This window comes from Coffea arabica, chromosome 1e, assembly GCF_036785885.1.
Source record: "Coffea arabica cultivar ET-39 chromosome 1e, Coffea Arabica ET-39 HiFi, whole genome shotgun sequence".
Classification (NCBI taxonomy): Eukaryota; Viridiplantae; Streptophyta; class Magnoliopsida; order Gentianales; family Rubiaceae; genus Coffea; species Coffea arabica.
In genome coordinates, this window is record NC_092311.1 from 53,847,548 (window position 1) to 53,860,566 (window position 13,019).

The 13,019-nt window shown below is 38.4% G+C and overlaps 1 protein-coding gene across 1 annotated transcript; it reads right to left on the minus strand.

The window, feature by feature from the left end:
- Positions 1 to 684: 684 nt before the first annotated feature.
- Positions 685 to 12,765, minus strand: LOC113696297 (protein HUA2-LIKE 3). The gene is made up of 12 exons (XM_072064591.1): positions 12,192 to 12,765; positions 10,601 to 10,677; positions 7,213 to 9,228; positions 6,561 to 7,023; positions 3,903 to 4,011; positions 3,675 to 3,787; positions 3,382 to 3,569; positions 2,698 to 3,181; positions 2,123 to 2,573; positions 1,845 to 2,012; positions 1,229 to 1,281; positions 685 to 1,121 (listed from the first exon to the last, which is right to left on the minus strand). Exons 1-11 carry the CDS (start codon positions 12,312 to 12,314, stop codon positions 1,256 to 1,258), a joined length of 4,218 nt encoding a protein of 1,405 aa, XP_071920692.1. The 5' UTR covers positions 12,315 to 12,765; the 3' UTR covers positions 685 to 1,121; positions 1,229 to 1,255.
- Between the last annotated feature and the right edge of the window lie 254 nt (positions 12,766 to 13,019).

The window sequence follows — 13,019 nt, forward strand, 5'->3', positions numbered from 1 at the left end:
TGGAAAAAAAAAAAGAGTTTGAAATTAAAGAACTAGAGAGGCTGAAAAAAGTAAAGCCAGAGCAGAGGTTTTTCGACCCAAATACAATAATGACACAACACAATCCATTACGACCGTACACAAAGTGTCCATACAAAAAATTAAGCACAGATGAGAGTGACATAATGCCATTAACACTGGGAAGTTTGTACACCTTCAGCGGATGCAAAGTGTTTAAATGCTAAAAACCATCCCTATCAACACATTCTGGAAGATTGTTCAGAACAAAATCACAAGCTAGGCTCCAGGGCTCGGCTGTGGTTGGAATGCAAACAAAAATAAATGGGGCATTACTTTTCTTAACGTATTCAACAAACAAAGTTGCGGTATGATTGCATTGTTAAGATTTTCTCAAAATATAGATATTGAATAACAACCATCGAAATGATTGCATTGTTAGCAGCGGGGCACCCTGTGGGGTTTCCTATCCCACATCGAAATGGGAGGGTTGGGTTTCTGGGTAGACTGCCGGCTTTTGAAGGTTGTTCGGGGATCTAGGTTTATTTACGCAAAAGTCTGAGTTTCTCAGCTTTGGCAAAAAAAAAATAACAACCATCGGGGAAAGGAAAATAGAAAATCCGGCAGTTGGTACCATTTCCTATTGCAAGAATATTACACTCCACAAGGAACAAAATGTTTGTGACATCGAGGAATCTCCAGCTTCAATCATTCTGATCAGCTGGGACGAAATTATACTATCTGGAATGTACAAGCAACATTTAGATTTTTACAGAGACTAAGCAGAGCCACGAGGAAAAGAAGAAAGGGTCGTCCTATAATTTTTGCCAAAAAGTTGATGACAAGTCCTATGCCACGCTACTGAAATAAATAGGACTACTAAAAGTTTCCAGAGTTTCAAAAAACTATATATTAAGGTACCAAACTCGCAGCCTCAGGGATACAGCTCCCTTTCCAATTACTCGAGGGGATTCATAAATACATATTTACAGTCACGTAATGGCTATGCTGTTATTTCCCTTCGTGGACATCCTCCTCATCAACGGTACATATCTTATACAAGGTACAGATCAGCCAAAAATTCTCCATATTTTGAACAAGCCGCAAAAAGAAACCGGTTGCACCTATCAACAATATCCCAACAAATTGAAGGTTTCCTCATTTTTCTTTAACTAATTGAACCAGAGATACCAAAATACTCAAAGGAAGATGACAAGGCGGAACCATATACCATTCACTTGAAGCCATTGATGATTACTCATCTCGGTCTCCAGCAGTTGGGACCTGTAATACAGAGAAAACCAAAATTAGGCCAAAAACACAATACAAACCGGTTCCCTCCTGTAGAGTTTCATAAAAGCTGCATACAAGTAATGCAAACCATTCCCCAGCATGCAACCTTCAAAGTTTCCTTGTCTTTTGAACAAACTTCTTGCTTAATCAGCCCTACCTACACCAACTCGCATAAATTGGCCTTATATAGAGTCTATATAATAAATAATAAAAGGATAGAAAGCCGCCTTCCGCAGGATTATATGGCACAAGCTACATGGTAACCCCTATTAATCTCATGTTACCATGTGTCTACTGCCTTTCAAGTAAATTTGATGGACAACCTGTTACTACTTTTCTCCTTAAACCTTTGCATACATTTTTATCTCCATTTTCACTTCTCATCACCCATCAGAATCTTTTCACTACCAGAAACTTGTGCCAATCTCCCTATACCCTCCCTCAAGCAAACTCAAATAAATGTTGGCTTCCAATTGAGTAAAAAAGGACATCAGGCAGTAATTGTAAAGGGAATATGGTGTGATATTCCTAGGAAAAAGTGCAGGAAAAAATACCTCTAGCTGCCACAGGTATTGGACCCCCAGAAGGGGGCCTATGAGGCATATGATTCATGGCTCGGGGAGGAAAAGCCCAATGATTGCTTGGTGGTGCTGCTTCACCAAGTTGGCTGGAAAATGGAGCGGGTGCACAAGGCATTCTTGATCCCTCAAGATACCGTGGCCCTGAAAAGAAGTTTCTTAATTCTTACTACTGCCAGCCATGCAAATTGGAGGGGGGAAGGAAAAACAGAATGCAACTCAGAACACCGATAAAAGCTAAGGAGAATCTTTACCAGGAAAAGGTGGGGGAGCCCTCCACCGCTCTCCAATATCATGTGGTGCCAATTTCATCCTATCACAATCTCTGTAAAAGTTTCCATTATCAGTGTTCTGTAAATGGAATCTGGTGGGGTGGGACGCTGGTGGGATATCCCTCGACTGTGCTCGATGATCGACTTGCATGTAGGAAAACTGATTAGATGGAGCAGGATGAGGCGGACGTAAATGGAAACCCTTGTTGAATGCACCATCAGCTGGTGGATTATTTACTGTTCGAACTGGTGGATGGGAGACAGGTGGGCTACTGAATGAACAATTAGTTGAGTTTGGTATTTGTTTTGGCACCTGAGAATGAAAATCAATATGGCCATGTGAAGAACATTGAGCTGTCTCAGAAATCGAAAGGTTGAATCCTGGTGCAATAGACTGATCTGCAGTAGATTTTTGCAAGTCATCTTCTATGTTCTGCAAATCCATATTGCATGATATTAAAATTAGAAATTCTGAAATGTCCTGTCAATAAAACTCAGCCATATGAAAACTGAGAACAAATATGAAAGGAACACTAATACTCTGAATCTGAGTTTACCTGTGAACAAGTAAAGAGCTTAGAATTAAGACTATTTGCAATGCAATCAGGCCTTTCAGATGGAAGAGGAAGAGACGCTCGAGGAACTGGGAGTAGGGGTGGAGGTGGGGGTGGAGGAGATACTGGCAGAGGAGGAGACATTGGTGGAACATCCTTGGGTAATGGAGGAGCAAAGACCGCAGAAGCTGGATTTCCAATTGAATGATGTGATGCATGCAGAATATCAGTTCCCGCACTATGACTAGTGGAAACAACAGCATCAGAAGAGGGAGCCACATCCTCCATTTCAAGCTCACCATCAACATCTTCCAAGATATGACGATGCTTCTCAACTACAGGGACAGGCTTCATATTTCCTTCAGATTTTTCAGTGTCACGTTCAGGAGTGACTGCCTCGAAACTCTCTCCATCAGAATCACTTCCATCATCTTCATCCCTCAACATAGGAGGCATGCAGAATCCAGGAAGTTGAATACTTGAATTGCTGAAACAACAGAAGAAGATTGAATAATGACAATCCAGTAGCTCACCCCAGAAATAAACAAATAAAAAGAAAAAGGAACGAGTAACACAAGAATTAATAGACCATTGAAGATAGTAAAATTTAAACTACTTCCCTGTCGTTTCCTCTAAATAGTTTGTAATGCATAAAAATTTATATCAAACGAGATGGAGGAGCCATACCTTCCATATTCATCAACATTCATGCCCTCCATTTCTCTAATTGGATCATCAAATGCCCTTTCATTTCGTAAAGGACGACGTGAGAACGCTCTAGAACAAGATGAACCACAGAGAGAATCGAGTTCCCGGATATGGTGGCGAACAATGGATTCTGGGAGGATCCTTCTTTCCTGCCAGACCCTCAAAACCTTTCAAGTAAAATCACAGCAATGTTAGGAACTAAAATTCAAGAATACATGTACAAATAACTGTTCACAACATAGAACATCAATTAAAGAAGAAATCTTACTCACTTTCAAGCACTGCCTACGATTTTCCTGAGAACTACTTCCAGGAGGAGCAGCAGCTGACAATAAACGTGGCAATACTGCTAGAATCGCTGAAGGATATATGCCACCAACATCACCTGAAATTTTGACATTTCAGCCCAACTACCCACATACAGCAATTAATGTAATAATGGAAGTCTTAACTGGAAAAAAAATCACCATATATCGAAATTCATAAAAAGATAAACATACCTTTCAAGCCCCTTGAGCACTGCGCAATAGAGTCAACTAGAAAGAATAAGTCCACTCTTCGGTGTAAACTTGATTCTCGTTCCAAACTCCGTGCAAGAATTTCTACCACCTAAGAGTGAATGAGTGAGAGAGAAAGAGAGAGAGATTTAAGTTTTCCACCAACATCAAAGGATGAAACTACCAACAATACTCAAATTTAATGTACACATTTAATCTTCTATGCATTACATTCATGTTCATGATACAGTACATCCTCCTACCTTAGGATACATATATTTCTTTAATAGATTGATTATCACAAAATACAATAATTTAGACCCCAACAAAATTGAATATACCACATGCACCTTTTTTCACTTTAAAATTGGAACATACAGAATTAGCCAAACCAGTTCGTCATATGCCTGTATGTTCTACTATTTTGAAAAACATACAGAGTTGTGCAGGGTCCATCTACAACATGGACTTTTGATTGGATGGAGTAGTATTCACCATTTGAACTGCATTGCAATTTAACAACGGAAGAAATGAATTGTCATAGGAACTATAAAATCACATGATTTAACAATTTCATCACCAATCTATTGCATCAATGATTTTGTAAGAGAGGAAATATAAAAAGGATTTGTACAAAGGCCATGCTTGGATGGCTAATTAATGAAGTGCACAATTTTCGGCTATTCATTGCGAAGAGTATATGCACAAAACAAACTACTAAATTTACACAATGAAAATGGATATAGGGTGTGAAAGCCCATACATATCCTTTGTAAAAATATCTCAAACGCATGCCCTTTCTATAAGAGTATCCCAAGGACCCCCCCCTCCTTTTTTTCCACAAATTTTCCAACACGGGTGTTTGTATAAAACTTATATATTTTCAAGGAAAATTTGTCATTTGATTAACCTTCCTTGTTCTTAACATGCAAACCATATTTCAGGAATTAAAATTTTTTTTTTTTGAAGTTTTGTATCTCTAGCTTCTAATTAAAAAAAAACCTTGAAAATTGAACATCTCTTAAGGCCTTCAGGTCACACAAAATATGGCAAATGAGGAACATATATTGTTATCATCTGCTTACAAGAACCAAATGCTCAATATAAATATATCAACATGAGCAATGGAACCCAACAGTTTCAAACTCAAAGACAGTCAGACATCCTTTCACTAAATGATAAATCCACTAGAACGAGTCTCTCATCTAAAATATCTGGGAAATGACAGGACCAAAACCAAACAATAAATTAGTCCAATAAACCTAAATTAAAGCCTTCCAAATTTAAACTTATAACTTTAACTTGACTCAAGCATTAAAGTTTATCAAACTTTTGTAGCCCAAAGTAGCAATGCATCTTTCCATGAATACTGCAATCTAAGAATCCCTCAGAGTCACCAAAATTGTTAACAAGTTTGAAAAAAAAAATGAATAAATTGCTACTGCAATTGAACACCTAATTAACCAACACTCCTGGCGGTAAAAGGATGAATTGATTTTACAAGTTCATTCAAGATGACCAACCAAGCCTGATAATCACACTTCCATTTTCATGTATCATAAAAACATTCATCATCCCAAGTAGGCCAAAGAGGAACATGCATGAACCAAGACCAATGAAAATTAGAGTAAATGGCATAAGAGGACTTTTAGGTATATAATATTCTTTCTGATTCATGCTTATCTCACATAAACCACTTAATTGTGTTTCTTTCCAATTGAATAATCCTGAAAAAATTCTCATCACTAGAGCTTTTGTTTTCAATTTTTCTGATCTTGGACTCAAGATAACCTAGATTGTATTGTTTCATACAACCTACCGGATCACATATCTTTCACTTATAGCTCAGCAGAACCAGCTGAGTTTAACTGGGACATACTTGATTCACAAACACATACAAAGGATTTTTCTATATTCGTAACAATCCTCTCCCACACTAGGTAAATAGCACAAGCAGTTTAACAGTAAGTCTGCTAACCTGATGCAACCTTAATTTCACTCCATGACAATAATCCTCAATTATGAACTTCCAAAAGAACCTTAAAAACCAAAACAAATAACTAGCATATATCCAGAACTATATATGTACAAACTCATAAATCATTGAAAGGAAATGCATTATAAAAGTCGAACAAGGTCGAACAAGGTTTTTTTTGAGCTTGCTTACAATTCTAAACTGATCCTTTCAGTTATTAAATGACTAAAATTTTGACAGTTACTGGTAGCATAATGAAATAAAAATAACCAAATACACACTCAAGATCTTTGCTTTCTGAAACTAAAATGGTGCTTGATTAGGGAATAGGGAAAATGCACCAGATAACCCATTAAAATCCTGTAAATACATCAGGAGAAGCATCAAGACAACACCTCAATTGCAAAGCAAAGCCGCAAGAAAAACAACCATGGCATTTTTTTTTGCTGACGCTAAAATGTGTCTAAATAGCTTCTTCTAGTTGCCCAAAAAAGTATCCACTATCAACAGTCAAAGCTCATATGGACTATTCAATTCCATTAAGGGGATTTTCTTCTGCAAATATGCATAATTTTCAATTTCATACTTTGGTATATCTATAAAGAGGACACAAACTATAAATGTCCTCCATCTAAAAGGCCAGCCAAAAAGGGACAAAGGAAAATGACGCGAAGAACAAAACCTACCTTAGCAGCAACACCAAATTTTGCACACTCAATGGCACTACGCGTCGCTCGACCAATGCTTTCCTTTGTCCTTGTTAGTAATCCAAGAATAGACTCAAAAGATGTCAGAGCAACATTAGCTTCTTTGTAGTTCCATTTCTCAGCAAATTTTTGAGTCTCATGATGGGAATGAACAGCAGGGCTACAAGAACCATTAACTTGGATAGAATTATTAACTGATACAGGTGCATTGCTGGTTGAATTATGCGGTGTTGCACGTATAATGGAGTCCAAACCATCAGTCAGAGATGATGACGACTGGGTAACTGAAACTGTTTTATCCCCTGAATGATCATCAGAGATAGAATTAGAGTGAGAGTGATCTTGATCCTCTTTGCCATTAGTCATAACATCCATGTGAGCTGAAGATAACATAGAATCACAATCCCTTATGGTGGGTCCAGTTGCTCCAACATCCTTCAACCTATGGAAAAATTCATAATCAATTCAGTGTGGAAAAAAATTATAAAATTGTAAAACTTCAAAAATATATTTACAACAGCGAGATAGTTAAAAAGGATACAAGAGCTCGGTACAAAAAAGAAAGGTAATTAATTACTCAGTTGATAATCATAGATAAGAAAGCATATCAAAATATGGTTGGCACACTCACAATTCATTAACTTGTTTCTTGTCCTCTAATATGAATTGACACGACTTCATAGTTTCATCAAATTTGGCATCTGCATTATCCGTTTGCATATTGGTAGCACTACGTGGTGACTGAATGGTGGCATCTTCCGCTGCTAGAAGATTAGAACTTAACAGGGATGTTTTATCATCAAGAGTTTCCGGAGACTTGCCCAAATCAGTTTTTCCATTTGTGCAACCACCTTTTAATGGCAAGACCGCATCCAGTGAACCATTAGTACTCACATGGGCCTCTTTAGTTGACAAAGATTTGGGGCATTCTAAAATTAAAGCAGCATCAATGAGGTCACCAGAAGAAGATTCTAAAAGATTTTTACCATCAGAATAATCCACATCATCTTTGCATGACTTACTCTTTGAGCTATCATCACTGGAGCGAATTGCCACCACTCCCGAACATATCCTAACTTGTTCTATTGGCAAGTCAGACTGCACAGAAAACTCAGAGACACCATCCCGAGAATCATTATTACTAAGATTTTCCTCTGCTAAACTGACTCCAAATTGACTGACTGACTGTCTTTCCAGAGAGAACTTTGTGTGGTCATCTGACGACGAAGAAAATCCATTAGTGTCAGCATTTGTTGTTGATGGTCCATCTGAAGCTATTTGATTGTCTTCAGCTGCATTCGCTGACATGGCCTCCAATGCACGATGCAAGCGTTTTGATGGAGGTAAAGCAGCTTCACCATCTAAAGAACTACCGAAGTGTTGATTCTTTCTTACTTCCCATAAGTGACACTTCATGGCATGAGAATTATTTAATGGTGGTGAATTTTCTACATCTCCTTTCACAGTAGAAGGGTTCTGATCTGTAGAACCATCTCCTTCCCGATCGGATGACACATGGACATGATCCGAAAGGCTATTACAAACGTCTGGCCGCTTCTCTTCAGTATCTAATGAAGTTTCAGGTTCACGTCCAGTAGATGATGCCCTACCCATACGAACCCTAGCTCTTTTGACCAAAGGCAGGTGCTCATCACCATCTTCCTTGGGGAATCTTTCAGTTGATCTCTCTTGATCTCCAGGCAAGATACGTTCACCCTTAACAAGATCAGCATCTGAATCTACCTTTTCATCTGGTCTAGCATTGAATTCGACAACCTCAGAATTAGGCCTTTTTCTATTAGGCATCCTTCTCTTTTTATGGATGCCATTTCTTTGGAAGTCAAGCCTTTGGTTCTCAACATTTCTTTGAGCAAGTTCAATAACAGAGTCGGGATGTGTATCCTTACATTCAGACTCAACAGTGCTGCCCTCATTCAAGCTCAGTGAATCAGAGTCCGCTGTCAAGATTTCTGAGTCATTCCCTTCAATACTACAATTTGAAATCAAATCATGCGAATCCATATCATGGCCAGTTAAAACATCAGGTGATTTTCTAATCCTTTTATTTCTCCTCCCAGATCCATCCCGAAATACACTAGCTGTGACCCCAGAGTGGGTTATGAAATTTTTAACTTTACTAGAATCTGCCCTGCTTCTAGCCCGTCGAGCAGAGGGAGGCCTTCTACGTGTGAAACATTTTTGTGACCTATTGCTCTCAACAATTTTTCTGTAGGAGTCAGTATTTGCCCAGGCCATTTCTGTAACAACCTCATTTTCAGGCATTCCTCTGTCTGGCAAATCTTCTTGTCCATTTACAGCAGTACCACTCTTGGATTTCACACCCACATCATCTTCTTCTGCAGTAGAATGTGTCTTTTTCTGACATAAATGAAATGTTGTACCAGCAGCTTCACCATTTGCATAAGATTTGATTGATAGTTCCCCAGAGTTATTTTCACTGGCCAGCGTACCTTCAACTGTGGTGTTTGCATTATTGACTTGATCTTGCCTTTTCAGCTTCTCATAGCTTTCAATTATCTCATGCACAGCACGAACAAAATCAGAACCTTTTCCATGACGTCTGCCTAGAAGAGATTCCTTTTTCTCTTCAGTAAACGCTTCAACATCAGCAGGATTACAGAAGGCTCTGTAACGACAGAGAAAAAACAAAATATCAAAAAATGTTGCATATATATATTTAACACAAATAATTGAATCCTGGCCTACAACTTCACTTGTATTTATCTATTTTGATACCATTATTTGTTGTCATGTGTTTGGTGTGCATGCTTAGTTTATTTGGTTTGAACATTTTGTTATGTTGAGCTGGTTTTTACATTTTGTTACATTGGGCAAAAGTCAATCAAACAATAAGGTGAAAGCTGCCATAGCCAACAGGCTAGATCCATCCAAAGAAAAGGAAGAAGAAAGGATGCTAAATCCCCACCATTCCACCATGCCATCAACTAAAAATAAGAAAGCCCTAACTTTCTCTAATAATGCCCCTCAAGTCTCCAAATTTTTTATTTCACCACAAAATTCAAACAAACCCAAAAAAGCAAAACCACAACATGTTATTCCCACTGAGAGGAGCAAAAGACTGGATTAGGAGCTGAATTTTAAGAAATCTAATAACAAAAGACAAGTGCATCAAACACCCAAAAAAAACTCCAAAAAGATCATCTGTTGAGCACACGTAAGTCCACGGAAACAACATTCTATCTGCACATCACCTAATTGTAAGTGTCTCCTGCTTGTTGTGTCAATATGTCATCCTTGTACTATGTCTTGGACATATAGTACGGAGAGAGACAAGTAATTATACTGGGTTAACCAGTGAGATAGTCCTAAAGGTCAACTGGAGTAAGAAGCAGACCGAGTAACAGGAAAAAAGGAATGAGAGAAAGACAGAACAAAGGCCACTTGGAACTATCAATGTTTTAAGAATTTCCATCAGCACATAAACTCAGCCACCCCAAATTGACTTCTAACCTGACAAACTTGGACCTATTTAAGTTCTATATCAGTTATTCTAGATAAATCAACAATGAAGTTACATCATGGATTAACTTATGGACCAGATGTAGACCAAGGGACTACACGACCCTTGCAACAATCCTTCAATTAGGTGCTCCAAGGCCAAGAAATGGTGTTTTGACTATCCCCAGCAGTGGAAAAAAGTTAACACTAAAATGCTTAGCAATGATTCGTAAGTTAGTCAATTACCTAGATTTCAAGAGATATACAGTGGCCTCCAAGCTTAAGGGGCAAAACAAAGATGAAAAATGAAACCTCAAATGTCAAACAGATAAAAGAATAATACTTACCTAGTTATCTCTAGATAGTGCCCAAAAAATTTTATGCATATAGCCACCCAATGCATGAACAAACAGACATCATGTGCAGATTAGACAAATGTAACAACATAGACTTTTACTGAAATGTAATACCATTGACGTATGTAATGCCATTTAACAGGAAAACCAAATAGCCACAAGAGAAGAAGCAATAGAACTCACATCTGTTGAGTTCCAAAAAAGTAGACAAGTACTTTCTTCCAGTCCGTAGCATAACCCCACTTCTCCGGCTCACTTACCTGCAAACAGCAACCAAGCAGGGTCAATTTACTCTTTCTACTGTATTCATTCTTTTGAAGAGGATTAAACAACATTCAAATTAACAAGTATAAAATAACTATCGTCTATATAATTAGGCCAGGCGCAAAAAGAGGAATATATTACAATTGCAATTGAAATGACTTGCCATGTTCCAAAATTCACTATCAACTACAGCGTGAATAAAATTGACTACTTGAAGAATGGGACAGCTAAATACTGGTGTTGGGACCTGTATTTTGCCTTCAACCCTTTTAATGTAGAGAGAGAGAGAGAGCCTATCATATTTTGTCACCTTAAAGCTAACAAAACATTCTGTAGCTAAACTCCTGTTTAAGTTTATGCTTCTTGAACACACTGATGGAACAATAATTCAAAATTCTCACATGCAGAAACACCAAATGACACTAGGCATTTCATTTAGCAAAAGCATTTGATCTAGATAGATTGATATATTTAGTCAACTTTTCACACGATTCTCCTTCTAAATGAAAATGATACAAGCCAACAGAATCACCTAAACAAACAAATGGGAAAAAAAAAGCAAGGAAAAAGAAACCACAGCCTCTTGGCATCAAATTAATTCTTTTGGGAGGAAACTGAAAGATTGCCAGATTGCTAAACCGATAAAGCATGACATGTTCAAGTACTAGCTAGCAAGCATTTCTAGAGAAATGTAATTGGAGTGACACCTAAAGTAATATCATTAGAAAAATTCATAAAAGTAGTAGTGAGCTCATCTAACAAATAAAAAGGAGCAGACATCTCTTTGCAGAATAAAAGTTGAGCCTTATTGTGCTTTTTGGTTTGACCCATACTGCGCTTCTGTTAGTAGTTCATAGGCCCTCCTTGCAGCAGTGAAATTTTGCCATGGTCCAGAGTTTTAAATAAACTAAATTTCCTAATTTCATCCTGTTCTACCATTTTTATGTTGTATAGGAAATCTCAGTCTCACTCAATGCCAGAATAAGTCCTCGGACAACTCCTTATGAAGTTACAATACTGGGCCTACCAAAGAAAAAATACAGATGCGAGATCCCCACCAACCCAAGGTTTACGAGACTCATTTCTAAGTCCAAAACGCATAGAACCATAAAATGTGGAGTTCCCTCTACCCTTTCCTTGAAAAATTATATGTTCAATTCAACTAGTTATGAAGCAAATACAGCCTCACCAAGTAAGCCACGAATAAAACCACTCTTTCCATCTAACAGAACCAGGAACAGCCATATGCAGTGAAAAGGGGACCAAATAATTAAACTTGGCATCAGATCCACAACCACTAACACACATCAACGAAATCTAAACCATATTCTGAAAATCTCGAGGAAATTATGACAAGAGAAAAAACTTACTAGCTAAGTGGGGGAGACTAAAAAAATATGAGCTAAGTTTTTTTTTTTTTTGGGGGGGGGGGGGGGGGAGGGGGATGGGAAGAGAGAAAGAGAAAGTCTGAACCAAAAAGCTAGTTGGAACATATAAGCAGTAGACATACCGTAGCAGGCCAGGCCGGAAAACCTTTAACTTTGGCAAGAACGAGATCACCAACCTTCCATTGTCGGCGAGCCGCGGCGGCGGCTGCGGCCTTATTGGCACCTTTTCTTCGACTTGGCGCCATGAGGACCCAAAATATCAGAGAGGTGGGAATCAAATTAAGGGCATGCGGAGAGTAAAAGATAAAAAGGAAGACGAATTGGAGGTCTTTGTGGATGAAAAAACACCTAAATCACCCACTTCTTTATAGAAAAAGCAAGCGCTTTTCAACTTCCTAGGTTTTGCAACACAAGATTTGATCTTTCGTGGCCCAGGCATTGAAAGATCATTCGCTCCCAAGAAGAAAAAATAACCTGCCGGCGACCAAAGAAAATGTCGAATTGAGAAACCCAAAATATATAAAATTAAGGAAAGCCTGTTTGGGGGGCTTTAAAACCCTAACCCTAATAAGCTTGTTAGAGAAAGGAAGTGGAAGGGAGGGGCGGGGGCTGTAAGAGAGTTTTGTGGAAGAGAAGCGGATAAAAATAAAAATACAAAATAAAATGGAATACTGCAGCAGCAGCAGCAGGTACACTACTAGTACGGTATATGAGAAATGGTTTTTGGGGCTGAGGAGGATTGGCAGGTGCTAACTGCTAAGCTGCGCCTGCGCCGCGGATGTTTAGGTTAAGGGGTAGTTGACTAACGTGCGCGGTGTGCGGTGATTGTTTGCCCTGCGGTCCACCTGTCAAAGTAGTTTCTTTCTTTGAAAAGAAATTACCTATTGTCGCGTGACAGGCATACTTTCAAAATTAAGTCCGTTATTACGTATATATAACATCGATAGCCA